Source organism: Watersipora subatra, chromosome 8, assembly GCF_963576615.1.
Source record: "Watersipora subatra chromosome 8, tzWatSuba1.1, whole genome shotgun sequence".
NCBI classification, from domain to species: domain Eukaryota; kingdom Metazoa; phylum Bryozoa; class Gymnolaemata; order Cheilostomatida; family Watersiporidae; genus Watersipora; species Watersipora subatra.
The window spans coordinates 7,308,619-7,336,283 of NC_088715.1; the positions used below are offsets into that span (position 1 = coordinate 7,308,619).

General features: G+C 36.0%; 1 protein-coding gene across 1 annotated transcript; it reads left to right on the forward strand.

The window, feature by feature from the left end:
- Positions 1-85: 85 nt before the first annotated feature.
- Positions 86-27,351, forward strand: LOC137401539 (translation initiation factor eIF2B subunit epsilon-like). The gene is made up of 15 exons (XM_068087943.1): positions 86-218; positions 2,057-2,181; positions 3,253-3,429; positions 5,733-5,907; positions 7,429-7,584; positions 9,544-9,722; positions 11,017-11,117; positions 12,119-12,291; positions 13,706-13,796; positions 14,891-15,025; positions 18,072-18,162; positions 21,209-21,323; positions 24,008-24,088; positions 25,294-25,437; positions 26,256-27,351. Exons 1-15 carry the CDS (start codon positions 93-95, stop codon positions 26,310-26,312), a joined length of 1,926 nt encoding a protein of 641 aa, XP_067944044.1. The 5' UTR covers positions 86-92; the 3' UTR covers positions 26,313-27,351.
- Positions 27,352-27,665: the final 314 nt, after the last annotated feature.

Below are 27,665 nucleotides of genomic sequence, written 5' to 3' on the forward strand. Positions count from 1 at the left end.
AGTCTATGAGCAACAATGTTGATCACTGATACAGACTGTCACTCTTTATTGGCTGACGTAAGAGTAGTTTCGTTTGCGTTGAGAATGCTGTGATGGCGAGCACTAAGAAATGTTCCGAAAACAGTACACTACTTGAAGAACCAGAAGTTTTCTTAGCCGTTATAATTGCGGACAGTTATGACAAATCGTTTCAGCCATGTACGCTGGATAAATCTAGGGTATGTATTCGCTCCCACTTCGTAAAACTACACAGTTGTGCAATGTCTTCTGTCACACGTGCTTCGTTGCAACCCCTTCTTATTAGCTGGAGTACCGGTGATCACAAACCTTTTCGCATTCCCGATGGCGAGATTTTTACTCAAGTTATGTTGGATGAATTGTGTATAAAATTTTTTAAGTGTAAACTAATCTCTTCTGCATTCCCAGAACACATGTGCGTTATAAAGAGGTGAAATATTGTATTTGCAAAAGTATGACGTATACATTGACAGTCTAGCTATTCTTTATCCAAAAGTGTAGCATGACAGCTAGCACCTAAAACATGTAAAAGAAAACAAACATTGGTGAGTTAATGTACTAAACAAGTATGAATCATGATCTTCAAAGTTTGTGCAATATTCATACCATTCTCCATTAACAGTTTTTTTGTATCTATTTTAAAGGTTTACATGACACCATTTAAAACATTATGTTATAAAACAACCAAAAAACTATGACAAACAAGTATTCATTGCAGCAATATCAGTATACGCGACGTTGCTCTTTTTCCAACTTTGACTTCACTGGCATTTAATTTAACATGTAAACTTGTTAACATGTATTTGGATGGCTTTAAAACAAGCCTTTGGAAATTGGCCGTTAGAGTTAAATCAAGGCGGTGCTTAACTGATTATTTGATAGAAATTTAATTCTTTGATTTTGCATCAAAAAGCTCGTCAGAGTCACGACATAGCATGTTAATATTAGGGTAAGTATTTCAAGGGAACATGAAAAAAGTGACTATGAATCTAGAAAAACTACAAAATTATAAAGAAATAAGAGCAGTGTGCTTGGATTATGATAAACATCGTAAGCAGTCTTTATTTCTATTTTATATATTTTATTATATAAAATAGAAATATAGACCATATACATGGACAATATCATGTATATTGTCCATTTGTAGTTTTTTATTTATATTTTATTCATTATTTGCTAAGCATTTCAACGAAAGTGTCACTGCGTTAAGTGTATAGTGTTACTCAAAAAGATCAACACAATACACTGATCGAGTCGCTCAGTTGTCAGTCGCTCAGTTGTCAGTCGCTCTGACAACTGAGCAACGCTCTCACTTGATGGCGGTTTGTCTGCTCACCCAGAAGCGTCGTGCAGTTTATGCTTCAAATAATAGTGCCGGTGTGACTGGCTGCAAGCGTGGCATCACATCTTTTTCGTCTAGATCATGATTTGACGAGCTGTTTTGATTGCTCATGCAAAGTATAACGTTGATGAAGTGATCATGGAATTGCTTGCTTGCCGTATTTTAACATGCATTCCTTTTCCTAGTTGAAGTCAGTCATCATCCTGTGTACCCATCTAGCCAATGATGACTGATAATTTGCTGTTTACTATAGACATATATCATGCAAATATTCAAAATGTTTTCATGCCTGAAGGATTTAATTCATTCATTTTATGTTACTACATTACATACGGTATTAAGAATCTTTGTGTAATGCAATAAGTTGAGACATTGTACAACTATTTGTAAAACCACAATGATTGTGTAATTCACTTTTTTCCTTCGATAAATGCTTAGTAAATTAAGTGTTTTATGTTTGGTTAACCTAGTACAACTGGTATTGAAGACGCTCCGTTGTACCAAAGCTGATGATTGTTTACAATACAGGTTTCAAAAGGAATATTTCTGTTTAACTGTCATAATTTTTATTGTGGTTGGTTTCCTTGAAAAAAATGGCAAATGTAATCAAGTTTTATAGACATTCTAGCTAGGACATTCTCATGATGACGTGAGCTGGACTAACCACCTTGAATTGAATGTGTACTGTCTCTGCAGGTGCTTGTACCATTGGCAAACAGACCTCTCATAGACTACACTCTTGCCTTTCTTTCTCTAGCTGGTGTGGAAGAAGTTATCATCTACTGCACTTCATTCCCTCATCAGATTAAATCTTATGTTGAGTACGTAGAATTCCCCAATATATTGATAATATCGATATTCATCCATGTTTACTAATATCTAGTATTTTGTTGCTTTTTTACATGAGACGTCTTCTAGTCATTTCTGGTATTTTCCAATCCATACTTCTCGTTAAACAAAATTGAACTGTACTGATTGATGGAATTCTGGTTAGCTGCTGTATTGTCTCAAGTAGTGATCTCTATAATCAACTGGTATTGTAAGTATTTCTGACTGACTTTCAGTAATAACAATTGCCCCTGTCTTAAAGCTGGCTCACATTATATCACCGCATGTCAGCTGGTCTTTTCGGCGTTCATCGTCGCCCATGTGTACCGTAAATTGATGGCATCGCTGAAGCAATACAGATTTGTCAGTTAAGATTGTAGCTGTCAACACTATGACAACCTGTGCAAGGTGCACCACTTCGGCGGTAGTGATTGGCTGTCGCGGATCGCTTGATCTACATTTTCTTTCATGACAGTCGCCTCAGGACTAGTATTTCATCGTTGCCACGACTGTGTTGTATAATGAGAATGCTATGCCTCGAACTATTCACGGATGTAAATGCGGATGGGTTTGTGATCGTACATTTGTTATCACAGACGATCCCGGATGACATATGGCGATACAGTGTGAACCAGTCTTTAGTCAAACAGATGAACGATTTTGTTTTCTTTCCAAAAGGCGAAAGTTAATTGTGAGAAATGCAAGATAGTGCAAGTTGAAATCAGAGACACTTTTGATATGGATTACGCTGGCAGTAATCTTTGGATTTTGATTTTTGATTTATTTTCATCATAATAGTAATTAAGCAGAAGAAAAAAAGCTGGAAGCTGAAAAAAGCCCATAATACGCATTAGCATAGCTAGTCGTGGCGTCGGCCTTGTTGTCATCGCGTAATCAAGATCAATTTTTATGAGTCAATTAGGTTTTATTCACTTGGTAAAATATGTAATTTATAGTTTTGTTTCAAAATGGCCACCTATGTTTTTATGGTATTTTGGAGTTGGTTCTAAAAATGGCCTGTTGGTCAGTATCCTTAACATTGTTTCACTTGATTGCTTCCCCAGATCGTCAGAATGGGCACGATGCATGACACTGAAGGTGATTATCAACGAAGATGCGCAGAGCATCGGGGATGCCCTCCGAGATCTCGATGATAAGCAGATGATATCTACAGACTTTGTCTTACTCAATGGAGATCTCATTGCTAATATTAACCTTAAAGCATGCCTTGAGGCTCACAAGTATGTTAGAACTTTATGTAGTTATGTTTGCTGTACATGAACCGTAGAGTTGTCTTCCCTTTATGTCTATGCTGATGTTCTGTTAAGGAAAGTAATGTTGAGAAAGGACAAACACGTGAGCAGCTATTGTTTATCATCCTAAACTTGCTTTTTTTCAAAGTTAACATAATCCTACATTACAATAGTTAGTTTTAGCCTTTAGCAACATATCGACATAGATTGATGCATCGTAACTGTGTCAAGGGAAGACAATTTTAAGATAATAATGAACCTTTTTTATATTTTATTCAGAAATAGCTTGGCAAACGCATTCTGTTTCAACTTCTATGGTATGCTACTTCTAATTTGGTGCTTTTGGACTTTGCGGACTGCTACAGATGTTGCCATTAGGTTGCCATAGGGTTCATCTATTTATACAAGTAAATTCTCAGTCTATGAAGTTAAATACAGAGGAAAGAACCCATGGCTGTAAGGCCATTTCTTTTTAAATATAAGCAATTATAAGTCTAACCACTCATGAGGAGAATAATAGTGCAAATAAACTAGAAATACAGTCAAACACGGATAACTCGAACTTCACGGGACGAGCGAAAGTGTTCAAGTTATCAGAGTGTTCAAGTTATCAGAGCATTGTCACAAGTTCTTTTATTTATTTATTTATTAGTAGATACATGCACATATACAAACTATAATAGAAATCAAAAGCATAAATGGCTTGTTTCAAATTAAATGCTTCTAATGTAAAGTTTAAAACTTTTTTATCAAAAAAGTGTAGGAGATTTTTCTATCACTTGAGATTGTTTTGTTGTTTGAGGTGATGTTATTGCCAGGACGTTTTTTAGATTAAAATTGGTAAAACTTGATCGTTGTTGAAATGCTCAGAAGAAAAGACATATTTTTCTTTTGAGCGTTTTAACCGAAATCAATTTTGCCGATTTTTCTTGAAGTTTATGCGAAGGTCACCTCACTTTTCCATGCTTCCGAAAGGCGATCGCTAAGCGGATGTTTGGTAAAAATAAAAGTTCACCAAACCTTTAGAAAAGTCGTTGACAAAAAATATTTTGCCGACGATGGTAATAACGACACCTATGATTAACGAAAAGTTGAGGTTTACCTCTATGACTTGGAATAAAGTGATTTTTCTAAAGCGATAACAACCGTCTCGGTAGCCGTTGGGCAAAAGACTGTTCGAGTTAACAGAGGTGAGGTCGAGTTATCTATAGCAATTTATCATTACGTGGGAACGGACCAAAGAAACCGTTCGAGTTAACCATGTGTTCGAGCTATCCGTGGGCGAGTTATCCATGTTTGACTGTATAGTGTGGCAAGCGAGGGATGTCTAGTCTGATTTAGAATGATAGAGGTGCGTGTCTTTAAACTATAACTGTCACGTACACCTTTTATCGTGTTTTCTAGGTAAATCAGACACGCTGATTCCGATTTTGTACTCAAAATAATGATTGGTCCACTAACCTTCAAAGTCATTTAGGCTTTTTTAAAGCGTTTCAATATCCGTTTCGAAAACAGCACAATCGGCATTACAAGCTCCGCCCATAAATATGTGACGAAACCTACCTTTTTCAGGAACGGAAGTTAGGAATGTTTAGTCCGATTTGGAATTATAGATATGGGTGTCTTAAAACTCATTATTATCTAAATCCAGCCTGTAAAATAATCTCAGTATTTTAGGAAAGGTATATAAACTATATAAAATTGCTCGTAGCTTGTTACATGATGTTTAAATGGGCTGGACGCCGAGAAAAATGAGCTCAAAAAGCGCGGTTTTATCACAAGCTCGCATTGTTATCGTGCTTTTTTAAATATGCCATGTTAAATAGCTTATCTATCTACCTTTCAGAAAAGACTGAGATTATTTTGAAGGCTGAATTTAGATAGTAATGGATTTTAAGACACCCATCTCCATCATTCTAAATCGGACTAAACATCCCTAACTTCTGTTCCTAAAAAGCTAGGCTACGTCACACATTTATGGGCAGAGCTCGTTATGCCGATTGTGTTGTGTTTGAGACAGATATTGAAATGCTTTAAAAAATCCTTCATGACTTTGAAAGTTAGTGGACCAGTCTTTATATTGAGTACAAAATCGGAATCAGCGTGTCTGATTTACCTAGAAAATACGATAAAAGTTGTACGTGGCAGTTATGGTTTAATGGTCAGTTCCTTAAACTCAGCACTAGCTCATTTATGGCAGCTGCTGCAAGCGCCTTTGTTAAAACTCGGGATTCACTCTATGGGAATGTATTTGAGAAGACAACTCCTAAAATGAGATTCTGTTATTTCAGGAAAACAAGAGAAAAAGACAAAGAAGCCATTCTTACAAAGGTGATGAAGAAATGTCCACCCGGCCATAGACTTCGCTCAGCTGATACCATGGATCTTTATGCTATTAATAAATCCACCAATCAGATTCTCTCTCACATGAAAGTGGAAGGAACTAGCAAGGTGAAGCTGCCCACTGTAGGTTGACTCAGTCTCTTGCTGGTGTTGTGGCCTGTTTGTACATATCAGGTTAATAAGTATCTATTGTAGAAGGTAAACCATTTGTGTCAAACCTTTTCTTTTCACAGGTGTAACAAGGTGTATAACAAGTAATTTTTACTTGATAGCTCTCATAACTTTTACATATGTATAGATTTATGTTAGAACCATGTGCAGATTTGCTTCCCTTGGTCTGTCTTTATGTCTGTATGTCACTATGTATCTTCACGAGATGACGCAGTTAAATGCTGCCAACTACATATTAATACTGCAAAGTAGTCAATCTAATAAATTTTGTAGTGTATGAAAATTTGAATAAATACCATGGAACCAAAAATCATGAACCCTAAATCAAATGAAAAGGATAAAAATTCATTGGAAATGTGCGAACACAAAATGATTAGACCCAACAGTAAAGGATTCAATATTTTATATCCTATCACAGTGGTTGAATAGATAGACAATACTTACTAACTGATACATAAGTTGAGTCAGTGACAACTAAAGTCTTCGCACGTTTTAAAGATTATCAGACAGAAAACTTTATTTCAATCAGGAGTTATGTCCTCAACGATGATCATTTATAACTGTCCTATGAGAAGTCATGCCATTCAATGACCAACAAGTTAAATGGCCATTTCACTGTATGAAGGTGCATACAGTTTGCATATGTATATATATGCATAGCTCGCGGGCTTTCAAACACAAAAGTTTGTATCAACTTTACTAAGACTTTTAGACTTGATAGCATTTTAATGCCTTATCAAAATATATATTATATATTACTTTCAAATTATATATAGTTTCAATTACTTTTTAGTATTTTTATGCATAATGAAGAATTATGAGTTCATGTTATTTTATGAGTTTGCCAAGATTATGAAGATTAGATGCTTTTTCCTACAATATTCATTTGTTTTTTGAAGAGGGAAAAATACTTCAACAATAAAAACAACCCCAACATTAACCTCAACAATTTCACCACGTTTTCTCTCATTTGTACAGAGATCCAGACAGCTGTGAGAGATCGTCATATGTAATAATTAATATTAATATTAATTATTACATTAATTAATATTAATTAATGTAATAATTAGGTGTACAATGATTTTTAAATGTGGAAAGGTGGTGGATTGACTCAGAATGGAGCTTGTTTGGGAATCCAAAGAATTCCAGGGCGGTGGGATCTTTTTTTCTAATGCTTTTAACGTGGCGACTGGCGGACATGACTTTTATTATAGTGTAATTGTGTAATTTTTTTGTCGGGTAATAAATTTTTACTTTTTATCGCTCTATGGAAAAGTTCAATTCTTTTGGTCACTGTTTTTGATAGATTTTAGGTCTATTATTATGTCACTGTTCCAATAATTTGAAATATTTAAAATCTTTTTTTTTATGATTTTTCACTAAAAATGTTTAAATATTATAAAAATAAGTAATCTAATGGACCTATGAACAAGATGGCTGTCGTGAACCTGATGCTTGCTAATTATTGTGCAGGAGCTGATCAGAGAAAATAAAGAGCTCCAGTTGAGGTACGACCTTTTGGATTGTCAGGTGACCATATGTGCTGCCATGGTACCGAGCTTACTAACAGACAACTTCGACTACCAGACCGTCAGCCACCTCGTACAAGGTGTTCTTGGCAATCAGGAGGTATTATTCAGTCATTGTTGGGTATTTTTTGAATGCATATTGGCTACATCTGCGGTTTTCTTGTAATTGTCTTCTCTTGTCTCTTTCAACCTATCAACGTTTTAGCTCTATCTCACTTCTGTTACTCAGTCTATTGCTTTGAGTATTTGTGTAACTTTCTAGTTGATTAGTTCATAAACCTTTAAGGAACGTGACCATACAAAAGAAATTGTAAGTGAGGATTGCCTTCCTAGATCGCTGATGCTAGCAGCTGAGGTAATGACTTTTTCGTAGCAACAATTATTACAGATGTGGCTATGGGTAGCCAAAATGAATGCCAAGACAGTAATTCCTCGCTACTTTGCAGCTCAGCTTCAGCACTTCATGTCGTAAAAAATAATCATAAAAATATTTAATACTAAGAACTAAAATACTTAAACTATTTTTAGATTCTGGCCCAGTGAGATCTCTCCACGAGCATCATTACCTTATTGGCGTTTCGTTGGCCGGTCTTAATTTTGATTAGAAAAAGCTTGTCAAGTTTTTATCGCAATTTTTGGCCAAAGTAATCTGTCTATTTATGTATAATCCGATCAGATGGGTTAGTTTTAGGATATTGCGGAAACTTTTCAAAGGCTTGGTAACACATTTAAATGTTTAAGTGTGTTTTGTATCATTATTATACTTAAACAACTCTACACAAAAATGGTTAAATTTTTTGATAGGATTTTTGTACAAGAGTTTGGTAACAGCTGTTAACGGATAATTTTTTGGGAGTTGTGTGCGCATATGCATTTATCATAAAGCTACCAAACATTCGCTTCGCTCGTGTTTGGCCGTGGGAAAATCTTCGAACAAAGAATCTGCTCCGAAAAAGATGTCATCTTCAACCCTCCCTTTCACAAGTATGGCGCCTTACCAATTAGGCCACAGAGATTGATTTGTTAGCTAGCTGATATATGTCGCTATATAGGAGCAAATACCCAACAACTTTGCGTACTACACAGGGTCATAACATAACGTCACAAGAAGCTGGTAGCTCTCGTTATTAAGCACACACAAATTTTCCATTGACAATGTGCCAGGCTAATAGCAAGTGACAGGCAACTCATTACTCAACTCATTTCTCAACCGGCGTTTTTATTAATATTAACCATTTTCCCCTTTTTTATGTTCATTAGAGAATTGGAGGGTAGAGGGCAATTAAGAGGCCCGATGAAGTCTTTCACAAGTGTTTTGCATTTTTACGCTTTACAAAATGTAGCAAAAAAAACAGCAAACTGTGGCGTTTACTATCCGTGCGACAAATAGTAGAACTATTAAGTCGTGCGCATTTCACGAGAAAAACGTGCACATTTCACCAGTCTATGGTGTTGTCTAATTGCCGAAGGTTTCTGTAATTATCGTAAAAGTACTGAAAAGTGACCGTTTCTTTTTTGCCGTTTTTACGTGACTCTGACATTTTGGACACTTAGAACGAGTACTTTGGTACTCTAACTGATTTCCAAAGCAGTGAAAGTAAAGGAAATGACGATGATATTTTTTTAACGATTCTTACAATATTACCAATAAGATTATTACAATATTTAATTGTAAGAATAATTATTCGATTTTATAAGATTTAGTTATAAGAATAATCATTCGAATTTACAAGATCGAAGTATATAATGACCGATGGTGTGCAATATGTTAATATTATTATTTTTCTAAAAATTTTGTTGATTGTACTACGGCTGTGCTCAATATCGCGATACTGCCAAGCCATTTTTAATATCTGCAAAATTAAATAATAGGCCTACATTTTCTTATAGATATACATCTATTTATATGACAACCAGCTAAAATCTGTTTCGATTTTTAAATTCAGCATAATTCTTTAGATATAGTTGATTGTAGCTGCATCTCTGCATTACTAGTAGAGTGTAGGTGAAGTCAATCTGACCTTCACGTAATATCATAAACCGTGGTTGTCTTCTCTAGATCCTGAGTGCTACGATGCACGTGAACATACTGGAGGAAGGTTATGCAGCTCGGGTCTGTGATTTCTACTCGTATAAAACTGTGAGCGGAGAGGTAATGGATAAGTGGGCCTATCCGTTCTGTCCTGACAGGACTTGGGGCAGTGCAACTCACTTGCACAAGGGATGCAACTTCAGTCGGTAATGGTTGCTTGTACTGTATATACTCGCATTTTACCCAGCCCTTGAAAACTGGCTACGGCTTAGGCATTCTATAAAAGCTGGCATGCGAGTTTGTGCTTATATTTCATGGCAATGTGTTTAATACTTTGAAGCTTGTATAATTTGGGGGTGTTGTTTTCTTACCTGATCCTACCTCAGTGTAAGTTCAGCTGCGTAGTTTTGATATGGTTTCTTGCACTTACAGTTTGTGTAGGATTATGGATGGATTAATTATGGATTATGAAAATCTGGTTGCTAAGTAATACTTTTTCACTCTAACTATGAAATTTTAACTAGATCCAGTTGAAATAGTTCGATATAGGACGATAGGACTATATCAAACAGTAGGACGATTAGCTCAGGAGATATTGGCTGAAATACCGAGGGTACTTCTAACCGACTGAGTAGTGAAAATGGCTGCTGACAGAACATTAGTTTATAATAACAGGCTGATTAACATTTTTTAGTAACGAAGCATAGAGCTTTAACATGATGTTCAGTTCAAAAGGAGTTGTGCAATCTTAAGTATTTTCACAGTCGATAAAAAGTTATTAATACAGTCTATGATCAGGGAACCGCTTGTATAGAAAAGATTGGGCTTCAAAGTGGTAAACTAGTAACTATAGATTACTGATATGTAAAGCTCTAGTAAAGTTCAAGGTCAAATCTTTCTGAATATTACTTTTGCTAGGGCATAGAAACTGTAATTTCTCACGCGAGTAGCTGTAGCGCAAACACTGCTCTGATGAAGTGATTGACAAGTCAAATTAATGAAGCTCAGGGTCACCACATCGTTCTTAATTGCACGCAGTTATGTATGGCTAGAGTAGTGCCAACAGCCGTTTGAATGTTCTGGTCACTTTTATCCCATTGGTTACTTTGCTTCATATGATAATTCCTAACAATGCATTTTATCTTTTAAATTTTTGTTTGTTTCGTATGTATGTGTATTTTGCGGTAGTCGTTAGATAACGTACAAGAGCCTGTTTCTATACAATACTGTAGAATAAGGCCATCTGTGCAGTCATCAATAGCTTATATACCAAATATCCCAAAAAGGCCATGGCATCACCTTAAAACAGTTAATCCTACACTGCCGCGATCTGACAGCTCCCACTCACACCATCATTATATCGCCATCGACCTTAGCTCTCTCTTAGTCGTATCTCACCATTACCATAGACATTGTTACTCAACACAATACGATTACAGAGCAATCATTTTTTACTGTTACGGTGTTCATTCATTTTCAAATTTGCTTGTTTAAATGTAGGACATGTGAGCTGGCGAAGAGTGTGATCACTGGAAGCAATACGTCTATAGGAGACAGTACTGTGGTGAAGAACAGCGTTATTGGTGACAATTGTTCTATCGGTATGATGAGTCACCTATGTATGTTTTACGTACTTGACGTTGTCTGAAATTCAAGAGAAAACAACTTTTAGAAAGTATGCAAGCGTTACTGATTTCAGCTTGATTGCTTAGTCATCGTTAGTTATGTGTTATATACCTGTATAACAATGTCGGTTTCATATACAGTGCACCCTCAGGATACGATTTTAATCCGTTTCAGGGATGACATCGTAAGAAGAAAAAATCGTATGACAGGGTAATCGTATCTTGACGGTGCATTGTACTTGGATATTAAACGTAGCTTGTGTGATTTTTGTCATGTCCCCAGGCTACATCCCTCATTTCTTATGAGGTTGTATTACATTTGAGATTTGTTATGCAATTGAGTTGGTTTGCGTGAATTATCTGAATTTGGTATGGCGGTCTTTTCGTCGACACGACTTGCCCAATGAGCGAACATTTTTTCATCTACATCAAGTTGTACCGGTAGATAGATCAGCTGTATGCATTGTTGGTCATCTGCTGGTATGTCTGTCTTTTCCTAATGCATGGACTTTTACCTTGGTTAACACTGGAATCACACCATGTCCCCTAAACACAAGTGGGAATTCCCGTAATGATGCAGTGGAGATTCCAGTAAACGCGTAATGGATATTCCTGTATACATACATAGAAATTTTTGTAAATATGGAGTGGGGGCTCCCTCGATGTGTAATATTATTTTCTCTCATCTTTCTGTACCTCATAAATTTAAGAATTTACATTTGCATCATCCAAGTCCTAATTAGACTGACCGCTGAGGACTTATATCTATGTCCCTGCTATCATCTAGTACACAGTCTATCATGTTTAGTAGGCTAATACTTTAAAAAAAGCCTTTAGATGGAGTTTACTGTCATAGTCTTTGCTAGCCTAATATCCACCATAGATGCAAGTTTACTGTCATGAGACAGGGACTCCTATATAGCCTTTTTCCATCTCCTATCAATTCAACTGAGAACTTGAGCTATCTTTCTATACAGGAGCAAATGTGGAAATAAAAGACAGTATAATATGGAAAGGTGTTCGGGTGGAAGATGGCTGCAAGGTGTACAATAGCATTGTCTGTGATGATGTCATACTTTACAAGGGAACACAACTCTGCGCTTCGAAATCTGGTGTAAAGATAACTCCTCAGATCATACTCGGCGGGCAGGTCAGTATCTCAACCTATCCATAGCTGTTGCACCTTTTTGTTGATGGTTAGCAAGTAGGTTGCAGTTATTAGCTGGTAGCGCTGAATAAGCACAACTAGCAGTTTGTTACCTTGTAAGAAATAAGGTAACAATTTATGATTTACTCTCTATGATTTACTTTATGGTTTACTCTGTGATTATAGGGACCAATTCAAATTATGGTCAGTGGTCAGATAAGAGTTGTGTGGCGCTGCAGAAGCTTTTTGATTTTAGATACAAATTTCATCTTGTTTGGTTGATTAGCTGTTGATTCAATCCATTTACTGTCATAGGTCAGACATTGTAATTTAGGACTGTTTTTGTTTTTAGTTTGTATAAGTTGTCTCAGAGCTTCTTTATTACCTGTTTACTTTTTTCATAGATTTCAAACTAATATATTACGTTATATTACTACAAGGTTGGGCCACAAAATCAAATGATTCAAATCATTGATATAAATAATATTATGACTTATATGAGTTATGTCACATTTTTTTCAGGAAAAACAATTCACAATTTTTTCATATTGTATTATTTTTCAAAAACTCAGTGTTGTTTGACAAACAATCTCGTTCTGGTGTGTGTAACAAATCAGTACACTCCGCTGTCAGGAATTAGTAAGTGTGATGGAGATAACTGACTGCATGCGTAGTACAATGCTACAGAAGGACTTTTGAAGTTATGACCGGTGAGTTTATTTAGTATACTCCAAAACAGGAGTAAATGTGAGGTGGCAACTGTAACTGGCACAGTTTTCCCTCACTACTCTGTCAAATAAATAATATTAAACATTAAATGACATCAAAATCTTTACTGCACTCAGCTTAAGTGCAAGCATTGAAAAGTATTCTCCACCTTTGGTTTTATTCAATGAAAAATAAGAAGTCAGCTAGGTACTAGAAAACTGTCAAACTAGTGTTTATATTCCGCATGATCAACCATGACAATCACGCCTATGAAGAACTTGCTCATATAACTCCTTTTGTGCTTTCATTAAAGATATAGCTTCTGCTTCTTAAAGCTATAGTCTCATGTCCTTAACTCATGTAGCCCCCTCCTCGTTTATAAATACGATATAGGCCATTTTCCTCGGGATTTAGACTCCCTCCTTAGAGGATATAAATAGCATATAAATAGTATTTAGCTTTTCTCTTTAGGAGGTTATAGTCTCCCTAGTGCGTCTTTGTCTCCCTGTGTAACTTTGTGTAATCACAATTATACCCGAAGGTGAGTTATAGCTAGGCTATTAAGAGTTGTCTTCTGTTTTGTTTTTGAAGACTAATTAGCTTGTGGTTCAGTAAAATTAATTTTATGCATTTTGAGGTTTTAAGAAATAAAGCACAAACCTTGTTGATTAGTGCCTAGATTATTTTGGTATGTTTGATCATGCGGTAGGTGAAGCTAGGACCAGAGGCTATGCTTGATGAAGAGATAATGCTTGTGTCACAGGCACCTGCCTCAGAGTGGGGAGATGAAGTTATACCTGGTAGGTTGTCTCATTTATCTTTATACGTTTGTCTTTCTTTTTACTGGCTGGTTTTTCAACTTCACTTCCTTTTCATCGTTTTCATTATTAGCTCTGTCCGTTTTACTCCTTTGTTAGTGTTCCCTAACATCTGCTTCTCAATATCTCTGCTGACTCTCCTATTAGACAAAACATCAGCATTAGTTGGGCTGTATTATCTTAAGCTTTCTTTTCTTCAGTCAGTTGTTTAAAACTCAACGTGTCGCTCATTTTTAAACAAGCTAGGACAAATCAGCTAGAATTGTTGCAGTATTATATCGGTAACCACCCAAGGTAACCATTAAACTATAAACATGTAACTTTATAGTAACCATACGGGTTAGTTACCGGTTAACAGTTACTATAAACCATTCAGGTTTATAGTCAGTTGATTCAATTTGCTGTTAGGAAAAGTAACAAAGTAAAATCGCGGAGCATCAGCGTTATACTTCATGTTTCTAATGGAAACTGTGGTTATAATCTTGTATTTTTCTTATTACTGCTACTACTACTTGTGTTACCGCTACTACTTCTGCTACTCCCACTATAGCTAGTAGTATTACTATAATTAGTAGTAGTTTGAAAAGCTACCTTTAGTTAGCTTTTAGCTTTAACTACCTTTAGCTCCACCTTTAGTTTCATTCAATGAAAAATAAGAAACTAGCAGGTACCAGAAAACGGTCAAACTGGTATTTATGTTTCGCATGATCAACCACATCGATCACACCAAGGACGAACGTGCTCATATATTTCATAGCACCTTTTAGTGCTATTAGCTTTCTTTAAAGCTTTCTTCTGCCTTTTAAAGATATACTGTAGTTTGTGTTAAAGCATTATGATTATTACTACTGTTATAACTATTAGTGATATCTTCACTTTCACTACTTTTACTGTTGCTATTACCTCTGGGCCTGTTTTATGTCTGAATAAAACACACATGTTCTATATAGGTATTCTAGCTATTGCGTGTGTCTTCTTAGTTCAGTCTTAGTATAGTTGGTTTACCAGTACATATACATATTCATGTATGTAGTTTTATTGTATCTCTAGTTATGTTGCACTTATCTTTATTCTAGCACATAAAGGTGCTGGCAGCAAGGGCGTGGCTTATCCTTTCACACCACTCGCTGATGATTTGTCAGAGGAAGGAAGTGAGGGCAGCGGCGCAGCTGAGATGACGGATGATGAACTCTTGACCTCTGATACAGACCGTATGTTACATCGCTTATATCTATGTACCTTACTAGGTTTGTAGGCAGCTTTATTTGGTGATGACTAGAGAATGTGTCTCCCTGAAGACTGGCATCCATATACATTTTAATCTTTCATAACCTTGTCATTATGGGTCTTACCATTTGTATAATAAGCAGCCACATGCGGGTCATGTGATTCAAGGGTATGAACTACAGTGTTCCCTCACCGCTTCATGGGTCAGCTTTCATGGCTTCAATACTTTGTTTGGTGAAAAAATTGACAAATTCTTAATAAAATGAATAAAATAATATAATACATAAATCTTATAATCTGATCCAGTGAAATTTCTCCATAAGCTTCATTGCGATGGCAGTCGTCACATCTCGCTGTTTCACTTTTTGTTAAATTTTTAAAAGTGTAAAAGTGCGGAGTGCTTGTGGCACCCTTCATCATGCCTCCTAAACACCTTCGACTTCCAAAATTGTCTAATCAAATCAAGAAAAGGAAGATAATGCTTATAATTAATGGAAGCGTGTCTTTATTGGATTGGATAAAATGCCTTTAAAATAACTATAATATATATACATCAGGGTATGGACCTTTAAAAATAACTAAAATATATATATATACATCAGTGTAGGAGGCCTTTAAAAATAACTATAGTATGTATACATCAGTATAAGAGGCCTGTAAAATAACTATATTATATATGCATCATTATGGAGGCCTTTAAAAAACTATAATACATATACATCAGTATAGAAATCTTTTAAAAATAATTATAATATATACACATTAGTATAAGAAGCCTTTAAAAATAACTATAATATATACACATTAGTATAGGAGGCCTTTAAAATGACTATAATATATACACATTAGTATAGGCCTTTGAAAATAACTATAATATATACACATTAGTATAGGAGTCCTTTAAAAATAACTAATCCCATGACCAAACATGAGCGGAGTGATTATTTGAGAGATTTATATATACACATTAGTGTAGGAAGCCTTTAAAATCACTATATAATACCGTACAGGATGAAAATATTCGTTGGTTATAAAAATTCGCGATTTCGCGAACAGACAACTCCGCGAATTATAAAATTTCGTGAATAATTAGTTCTATTTTTAATCCCAAGGGAGAATAACTACTGCAGCAAATTAAAAACTAGCTGGTAGGCTAGTTTTTACTATAAATACTAAACGTAGTTGAGTTCCAAAACATTTTTAAAATCATTGCCTGGGCTTTGAGCTAACACTATTGCCAATGCATCACATTTCTTTACAAAATTATTCAAGGTTGTCACAAGATATGCAGAATGGCGTCATCGCAAAAATAGCCACTAGGCAGAAGTACTAAACGTAGCCGAGTTCCAAAATTTCTTTAAAATCATCGCCAGGCTTCGAGTTTTATTGCCATTGCATCAAACTTTACAAAATTATTCAAGGTTTTCACAAGTTATTCGGCATGGCTTCGTCATCGCAAAAAAATCTCTCCTAGTCTTTTTACATTGAAATCAACTCCATCAATCTCTAATACCAAAGTTGACGACGATCATGATTCTGATCTGGACATTATGGTATGTATTTGATTTGCAGTGCAGATACGGTTTTCCATATTTAACTGCATTAGCTAATTCTTTTGTTTAAAAACGGATCGCTTTTATTAAATACTTCAGCTATTGTTTTTGTACTTCCTTAACATTTATTACTATGTTTTCTTTTTTGTGTTTACTGCAGATTGAGAATGAAACAACCTACTCCGATTACGAAAACTAGAGACAAGTAGTAATATTCATCAACGCAGGAATATTGGCAGAGAAGCAACCAGTCAACCTAGACCCATTCATCGACAACAACTACTTGATATCGCTGCAGCAAACATGATTAAATTATATATTTTATTTCATGTTTAGATATATTATAATTTATTGCAAACTTTAGTGTACAAATAAAATATTTCAAATACAAATAAAATTCTACAAACGATGAATGGAGTAAATATAAAGTTTAGTCTACATGTATATGGCGGTTGTTTAGAGCAATAAAATTAAACTGATACTTTTGATAAGTGAATACTAGCGTGTAATGGTGCTCTCTGACTAGTTATTTTGGTAATAGCAGCTCTGTCGCTGTCACTGTCTTGGGTAGATGTTAAAGGAGATTCTCTCGCTACTACATGACTGGTGAGGAAGTTATCATCATAACTCTCCGCGTGGCTTACTATTGCAAAGTTCTGCCGGTTGGCCAAAGTTTTGTGCTCGTAGAGGCGTTTTTGTTCCTTTTTTAAAACAGATATATTCTCCTCGTAAGTAGCTGCGGTCACTTCTACCTCAATTTCCAGACTTCCCTGAATGATTCGTGATCTTGTAAGAATGACATATACCACCCTTGCAGTATTGTGCTTGCGTGTATGATGAAAAATCTCTCTCTCACACTAAAACAAATAATGAAGCGGTAGGGATGAAAAAAATAAATAATGCGTTTTACTGAAGAACCAAAGTAAAATTCAACTAATTTAGTAAATAGTTTTGAAAAAACTCATTACCTACCACAAATTGTTGGCTTATCAAAAGCCTCCAAAGCGATGAATATTCGTGATAACCTCTGGACGCAGCAAAAATTGCTTACCGTAGCTTAGCATGATCGCCTCGCAGTTGTAAGCTAAATATAAACCGGAACACGCGGTGTGCACATGCGTGGGAATAACTCTATTACTAGCCGCAATAGAGTTAACTTTTTCTAGAAAGTGGCAGTTTTCAGACGCGAATAAATTCATCCGCGAATATGCATGAAAAGACAATTTTCGCGAAATATAGCTCCGCGAATAAATTCATCCTGTACGGTATATATACTTCAGTATAGAATGTCTCTAAAAATAACTATAGTATGTATACATCAGTATAGGGGTGACGCTACTTTGCGAGTTTTTACCTATCACTTGTGGTTCTGGTCCCCATTAACCGCCAGCGAATACAAGGAAACACTATCTGACACTGATTGTTCAGCTTTAGTAGTCGTCTGCCTTCCGTACCTAACTAAAGGTTTTCCTTTCAGTGTTCTACAGTGAGCTACTCGATGCATTCCAGAGAGCTTCTGCGGAGAAAATCAGTGCTGAGAATATCATTCTAGACATCAATTCACTCAAGTAGGTTTGATGAGTATCAGTTTGTTTGGTAGTGATGTGATACACGCTCACCAGCCCTGAGTTAGCCCTAATCTGATTGAGTCTTCGTCAAGCACCATCTCATAATTTTATGGATTGCTCAGTTGAGTTTTGGAAAGTGTAAAGTGTGAAAAGTGGTTTTACACTTTCATCAGCAGGTATCACTGTTGCTGTTCCATTTTAAAATAAAAAATTTTAGTTGAGCTGTTCAATTTTATGACGTAGTTGGGGGGCATCTAAGATGCGCCCCACCCATTTTAATCAATTTTATTTAAGAAAACAAAGTCCCAGGGTATTTAGGCATATGATTTTGATAGAAAGTTAACAGCGCAATGCAAGCATGCAAAACATTACAGCTGCGATAGAACTTGATCTCTAAAATAAAGCCTTTGTTTCATAAACAAAAAGCTTAAAAAGCCCTTGCTCCTATTTTTTACTTGTTGTTCTTGATATACCCCACAACTATTAATTTGATTTGTAAAAAATCGTGTAGCTTACTTTTTCCCAACTCTTGCCATGTACATGAGGAGAGTGTTCCATTGTTACCAGATGGGAAAACAAATCAACAGCAATGCAACTTCTCAATGACTATGGTTGATGGAATAGGTGGTGAATAAATTCATAATAACTGTAGTTCCTTTGATTGTATTCCATAGTCTTGTTTCTTGCTGGTATATAACATCAAAAGTTCATGACTTCCAACCAGTTTGTAAACAAGACATCAACAGCTTCATCCATTACACTAGATTCCTTTCATTATTCAAGTTTCTTTTTATATGATGGTTTATTTTAATGATGACAATAACATTGTTGATGATAATAACAATATTAGCAATATGATAATGATGCCCTGAGTTCATATTTGTTAAAAACACTGAATTTAAACTGTGTTAGCGTGCTTTGGGAGCTCATGAGAGCTCTTCACTATGAGTAGAAGTTGTTAGCTTTTTAACATCACTTCACGCAAATGACCGACTGATGAAGTCAAATCTAAACGTGGTTAAGGCACGAAGAGGGTATTACTGTATAAAATTGTAAAATTCTCATTTTATGTCTTAACTAAAAACCCTAGCTGGTCATCCATTTACTGTATGTTGTTGGTCATCCATTTACTGGATATTGCTGGTCATCCATTTACTGGATATTGCTGGTCATCCATTTACTGGATGTTGTTGGTCATCCATTTACTGGATATTGTTGGTCATTCAGGACTTCCGCTTACTGGCACTACGTATTTGTAATTTTTACCTGGAAAGTATACAAAATCATTATGAGGCTCACCGGGTGCACATCTCCTAGAATCATGGTTATCAAAAAGTATTGATTATTGATTGGGAGTGTTATTGCTGACTTTCTCAACCATGTTTACTCTCAAGTTAGCGATGGCTACTGTGTCAAATAGATTTTCAATTATTCTCAAATTGTTGCTATTTTTTTGAAGATAAAGTTTGTAAAAAGTAATTAAAATTCATATTGACTTGTATAAAGATTGTTTCTGGTAATTTCATATACAAAAAACAATGGATATTCGACTTGAGATATGTAAAAGGGTGATACATGAGCCTTCACAAATTGATTTATCAGGAAATTAACTTAAATTAAATTAGGAGGGAGGAAGTATGAGCGATTATTGTTTTCTACTACTATTAATAATGTGTAATAATTATGTACATAATTATTCTTAGATTTTGAAAGGTGGTCGGATGACTCAGATCATGGCACACATCACTGACAACATAAATATCTGGGTTTGAGTCCCGTGCGGTGCAATCTTGTTTCCTAACACTTTTCATGCGGCTTCAGGCGAACACGACTTTTATTATAGTGAAGGTTTTTTTTATGTTGTTTCTCTTTCAACCAGCTGTCTTTCTATCATAATCCTTATATGATTTCATTCTTAATAAATTCCAAATTTCCAAGGAACAAATGTTTGCAGAGGCTGATATACACACATTGTGTCAGGCTGTAAAGGCTAGAAGTCATTTGACAAAAATAACTCCTCGTTTTGCGGCTGCAAGTTGGCTGCTTTGATCATTATTACCTGCTATCACTTACTCATCTGCTGTGGTGGTTGCTATAAACTTGAACTAAGCAGAGAGATTTATAAAGGTTGTTTTGTTAGCACATTGTCGTCTAGTAATGTACTACCCTGTATTGCTGTCTAGTAATATACTACCTTATATTGCTGTCTAGTAATATACTATCTTATATTGCCATCTAGTAATGTACTACCCTATATTTCTGTCTAGTAGTGTACTACCTTATATTGCTGGCTAGTAATGTACTACCCTATATTGCTGTCTAGTAATGTACTACCCTATATTTCTGTCTAGTAATGTACTACCCTATATTTCTGTCTAGTAATGTACTATCATATATTGCTGGCTAGTAATGTACTACCCTATATTTCTGTTTAGTAATGTACTATCATATATTGCTGGCTAGTAATATACTACCTTATATTGCTGTCTAGTAATGTACTATCATATATTGCTGTCTAGTAATGTACTACCCTATATTTCTGTCTAGTAATGTACTATCATATATTGCAGGCTGGTAATGTACTATCATATATTGCTGTCTAGTAATGTACTACCCTATATTTCTGTCTAGTAATGTACTATCATATATTGCAGGCTAGTAATGTACTATCATATATTGCTGTCTAGTAATGTACTACCCTATATTTCTGTTTAGTAATGTACTATCATATATTGCTGGCTAGTGATGTACTACCCTATATTTCTGTTTAGAAATGTACTATCATATATTGCTGTCTAGTAATGTACTACCCTATATTTCTGTCTAGTAATGTACTATCATATATTGCAGGCTAGTAATGTACTATCATATATTGCTGTCTAGTAATGTACTACCCTATATTTCTGTCTAGTAGTGTACTATCATATATTGCTGGCTAGTAATGTACTACCCTATATTTCTGTTTAGTAATGTACTATCATATATTGCTGTCTAGTAATGTACTACCCTATATTCCTGTCTAGTAATGTACTATCATATATTGCAGGCATGCCTATAACATTCAGATAAATGAGGTGAACCACATGATAATGCAGGCTGTATTAGACCGACCTAATGCTACCAGTATGACCTCCCAGCAACTCCTGTCAGTACTCAATCCTGTAAGTGCACATTTATATACAATGTAGGCCAGCAGTTACTTATAGAGTATTTAATAAATTGTGCTCATGTACATATTTAAAATTACAGACAGTGTCATTATACAGACGCTACCCTACTTACGAACATACGTGTTAAGAACAACGGTAGATATGAATGGTGTTGTGCGTATGTCAAAACTGTTGGTACAGAGACACCGTAAGTTAGATTTTGTATTGCACACCTTTTTCCTCTGCCGTTGGTCATAGATTGTCCTAGTGTGCAGACATCTCCAGTGCTTTTCGAACTTTGCCATTTTTATCGTATAATATTGCGCGCATTCATTATTCAATATGGTTGGTGAAAAGAGATAGGCTTCTAGTGATAGTGGAAGTGTAAAAAGAGGCAAGTCATTTCATTTGAAACGAAAGTGGCAATAATAAAGAAGCTTGATGCTGGTGACCGTCGGTATGATTTACAAGTGGAGAGATCGTATCATGGAGCATGTAAAATGTGCAGTGCCGATGCAATCCACCATCATTAGCAAGAAAAGAAGGAAAATGTCGGAAGAGGTAGGGAAACTTCTTGCCATCTGGCTCTAGGATCAGCAGCAGCGGTGTATTCCATTGAGCCTTATGCTGATTCACAAGAAAGCCAAATCCATCTTTTAGGCCATTAAGGCTAAGGTTGGGGAAAATGCTGCCAAAGAAGTGTTTGCTGCTAGCCACGGGTGGTTTGCAAGTTTCAAGAGGAGGGCTAAAACAAGCTTTGCATCATGTGGCTGTGACCGAAGAGGCAGGAACGGCGCACAAAGCTGCCAAACCACAAACCATTACTCCAAGTGTTGAAGGGCATCCATCGAAAAGGAGGGCTATTTGGCTGAGCAAGTATTCGATGTCTATCAAACAGGTTTTTTTGGAAGAAAATGCCATAAAAGACCTACATTCGGTGTGAGAAGAAGACGATGTCCGGATATGAAGCGGCTAAAGACTGCTGAACCTTGATGCTTGACGGAAGTGCAGACAGGACCTTCAAGCTGTAGCCACTGCTAGTTTACCGGGCTGCTAACCCTCGAGTAATAAAGAACGCAACAGAGCTCTCTTCCGGTTACATGGATGTCGAGTGCAACGACATGGGTGACACTCACCATTTTTGAGGACTGGTTCTTCCACCATTTCATTCCAGAAGTGACGCTATATTGTATTGCCGGAAAAATGGAAATCCATTCAAGATTCTGCTGGTGCTGGACAATGGCCCTGGCGACCACCCGCACTTGAATGATTTTCGTTCTGTTCAAATTGTGTACCTGCTGCCATATACAACTTCATTTCGGCAGCCGATAGACCAGGGCGATATTGCCAATTTCAAGGAATATTATATCTGACGGACGTACAGGATGGTTTTGGAAGCAGTGAATGCCGACCACGAGATGGCCTTGGAAGCACTGAGACGACCTTTGAAAGTCCTATAACATCTTCAACTGCATCAGAGACATTGAAGCATCATAACATGAGGGTTTGGAGGTCAACCTCAATGCTGTGGAGAAACCTTTATGCCCTCAGTTCATCAATAAGTTTAAGGGCTTTGATTAGGATGATATCAATAAGGATATTTGAGCAGTCTTTTCGGGTTAAGTGAGAAACTCGAGCTTGACCTGAAGGAGCCGGACTACAAAAAATTGCTGAAGTCTCATGGGGAGGAATTGACTCACGATAACCTCACGGAGTCTGAGGCTCAGCAACGAGTCGGGGACGAGGAGAACAAACCCCTGTCCCTTCGAAGAAATTCGAGACAAAATTGTTGGCCGAGAGGTATTCTTTCATAGATAAAGCCATCGCAGTTTCTAAATAACAAGACCCATACATTGGACATTACGCAAAAGTTGCAAATCAAATAGATGATGCGGCACAGTGCTATTGTATTGTTTATGATGTAAAAAGAGAACAACTGCGCAATCATCGTTAAATCACTTCTTTTGGTCGATATCTTTTACACCCTCCAAGAAAGATACTCGTCAACCTTCAACTTCCTTTATTGATGTTATGCAGGAAGAAGTGAATAAATAAAAAATTAATATATTTAACATCTCTAATATTTAGAGTTAATAGAGCTTTAATTATTACATCATTTAGCGTGTGAAATTGGGAAAAGGGTGTATACAGTATTTAGTAAGAGTGTTGACATCGTAAATCTTTGTAGTGTTGTGGATAGAGAATTGGATTTTAAAACTGTGGTTGCAATCGCTGCGAGTTCAAATCCAGCAGGAAACAAGATTTCAATTCCCAAGATTTTAATAGCTATAGACGGTATACCATACAGACGGTATACATATAAACAGAAAACAGATGATGACAAACATTGAGATATATATATATATATATATATATATATATATATATATATATATATATATATATATAGATTATTTGCAATAATTTCATTTCAACCAGACATTTGTTCTAAATTATGCCATACAAAACTCATAACACAACAAAAAAACTAAGACTTCAGTTATGGTTTTCCATAGCTGATTTGAAACTGGTCACAAAATCGTTTAGGAAACCAGTGAGACAGTCACTAATATTAAACTAATTACTTATTATTTTAGCTGATATTCTACTAATAAATTGTCTGAATTGTACAGAGTGTGGTTGTCAGCTGTTACTGAATCTATTATTGTGACTAGTAAATATTGGTCTACTTGCAGCTGTTGAAAGTCTGCCTCCATGTCTTTAAGAACTATTACAGGAGTGAAAAGTCTCAGTTGGAGTGTTTACAAGCTATGCAGGTACAAGTAATAGCCAATTATCTTACTCACACACAACATATTAGGCTATTCATCAAGTGTCTGAGGTATCTGACGGTACGTCAAGTGTTTGGGGTATCCAAGATTCACAACCAACTACTTGATGTCTACAGAAATTGCTAGTCACAGCCTCAAAAAAGTAACAGTTAACACTGAAACTAAAGCTGAATAATTTGTTTGTTGCCATAGAAACAATAAAAACATAAGCAGTGCTGTAAAACTACATTTGTCTAATCATTTGTCAATCATGCATCTGATGAAACTAAATTTCATCCTTACGTAGTATTTAGGAAAGTTTCACGCTATGTGAATATTTTTACGTGAGCTTCAAGCTGTGAAAGTTTGAAGTTGTCTACTCTCTTTGTAAAAAGTACCTCGAATTTCAAAAGTTAATGTTATGATTAAACATCTTCCAAAGAATATTTGAAGTTGAAACTACTTTTTTTGTAAAAACCTCTAAGGCCTGAATGGCAATCCAAAATATGTTATTGTGGGAAGAGCTTTTACTCTAGCTGTAAGCTGCCCGTCTATCGAAAAGTTGGTTTGCATGTTTTTTGACTAATCGATCGCATTTATAACTGATAGATTCAAACACCTACTAAATAATTAATTAATTGTTGTTCAACTTTGTCTCAGGGTCAGATTCACCCGAATGAGCGCTGGTCTCTCTCTCTGTTGAAGAGACATTATTCTGAGGCTGCTCCATCTTGCTTTCAACCCGCTGATAAAACTATTTCTTGTTTTGATCTTGTTCCAAAAAAAGGCATAAGTTTTGAGCAGTCATTTAGGTAACAGGTAGTCACAAGGAATTGTGGTTACTAGTATCCGGGCAGTCATGTGTGCCGCGAGAGATCATCATATGTAATAACTATCTATACAATTATTCTGCAGTATAACAAGGTGGTGGTAGAGTGGTGCAGTTGATAATGTGCCTGGCTGCTATGCTGAAGATCTGAGTTCAAATCCTGTGTGATGCAATGTATTTCCCAACATCTCACCTTGGTTACAGGCTGACTTACAGGAGTTAGAGGAACGGGCTCTTACATGTACATGTATGATAGTAAAAATATGTACAGTTAAATTGGTAGTCATTTGGAGTTGTCAACACACAACTAGCATATTTTCTGTTTAGGGATCTACTTCATTCCTAAGCTATCCATAAAGTTAACCTATTTCCTGTTACTCAGGAGTTTGTCGGAGGAGACTCACGAAGTATGTATCTCCCCATCATGAGCCAGGTTATAATGTTCTTCTACCAGAATGATATCTTAGAGGAAGAAGTTATCATTTCCTGGTATGAAAATCTTCCAGCTGTTGGCCTCAAGACTCAGGTTGGTAGATGTAGTTGGAACTGTGGCTATTACCAAGTCCTGTTGCAGAATGCAAGACGATATTCTCCTTTGTATCAACCTGGACATTTCTCATTGTTTACGTAAAATGAAATCATCAGATATCACCTCACACCTTCAGCTGTATGAGGATTTGTATGCTAGACAGAAAGAGATGCATTTGGGTTATTGTATGGGAGCGTCAACTTGGCATCTTGCATTCATGTGGTAGTGAAATGCTAGTTGATATCATTGTTACATTTGGTAATAAGTTCTGCTTGATATTTTTAGTTACGATTAATCAACATAGCTCTGAACCTGTAAGTTCATTGGCCATTATATTTTGATCCTGCGTTTCATTGGTTAATATACAAGAGAGCCAATGCTTTATCAGCTAGTTAACCAGTAGCCAGCCTGTCATTGGCCAGAATATAAATAGCCTGCCCGGCATTGGTCAATGTGTAGATCTATCATAAGCATTATTGAAAACTATTTGTTATGTATAAAGCATTAAAGAAATCGTCAGCCAGAATATTCGGGCAGGTATAAGGAATTGACACGCTGCGTCTTCCTAACCACTGCTGTCATAAAACCGTAGCCTCTCCAGCCATCCCTCTGGTCAGTCAAGAAGTAAGCTCTGCTTTTTTAAATTTTGTTCATGACAATTCCGGCAGAATTAAAAGTAAAATAATATTGTAAACCTCTTGCAAATAAATTTAGAACAGACAGGATCTTCTTAGTTTGTGGTACAAGCAGACTTGTGTCATACTGTACTGAGGAGCACTGACTTGATCTAGTCATTTTTTTGTTTTTTTTGACAGGTGACTAAGCTTGTGAAGTGGTTTGAGGAAGCTGACAGTGAGTCAGAATCTGACTGATCTCAACAGGTGGTAGGACATGACACTAGCACTCATTCTGGCAGGAACTGTCAATACATAAGCCCTTTTTTAATGTTGACATGATGTAGCAGATGTTACTGACATGATGTAGCAGATGTTACTGACATGATGTAGCAGATATTACTAACATGGCATAGCAGGTGAGGTGATACTGACAGGATGTGGCAGGTGTCATTGAAATGATACGATGTCAAGGCAAAAAAGCTCATAATGTCAATAAATTGCTTCATTGACAACTTGGATAAATTGATAGCTTCGTTTCTCCTCATCTCATTTCTTGTAGGATTTTGCTTTCAAACTTGAATTAATTTTCTATTTTTGTTCAGTAATTGAGGGTTCTACATCATAAATGTGGCTACTGAATAGATGCAACGGTTGTTCATCTTCAAGCACTCTGTTAATGATGTTTTCCTGTGTCGTTTGTGTTCATATGCAGTGTTTTCCAATTCCTTATGCATACTCCAGATGGGTATCAGTGCCCAATATTGATAAGTATCTGTCATTACATGATAATAAAGAAGAACGGACACAAAATTTTGGTAATTTTTATTAGAAAGTATCGATATTTTTCTATCATTTGCCTTTTATTTGAGTTTGAGGTGGTCTGACTGCCAGGATATTTCAATATTAAAATCAACTAAACTTCATTGCTGTTAAACGACTCAGAAGAAAAATACTTGCGAAATTACATTACTAGTTGCTATCATTGCTATGCATGTAGTTGATATCGGCTTTTGTGTTTGAGCTGCAGCATTATGCGTCTCTATTTTGTCAGTTTAACTGCAACTATAGACGTCATAATCGCACTCGTTTGATTTGAGGGTTTTAGTCGCGATTAAATTTTGTCAATTTTAATCCATAAACATCCTGGTAATCAGATCATCTCAAACTTGAAAAACAATCACAAATGATAGAAAATACAGATACTTTCTGATAAAGTCTACTAAACCTTTGTGCAAGCTCATCTGTAAAGCATTAGTTTAATATTTCTCATATTCGTAAACATGGAGTTGTCCTCTAAGGGATGTTTGTTGGGATAATCAATATACAACCAAATCAAATAAAAACAGTGTAGCTTACACCAGTGTGAGTTTGTTATAAAGACAAGTGTTCAATTACCTTATCCTAAACATATTAAAATGTCTACAAAGATCTCAGGCCATGGCTAATGCTGACGTGTTGACATAGATAGTCTCATCTGTTGTCTACGGGCCTTACTCTATGTGGTCATCAGGTATTTTCGGGTTCCATTAGGCAAAACTTTCCGATATTGTTGCAAATGAACGAAGTTGTTTAGCCACTAATAATAGGGATGGCGATTTGTCTGGTTGA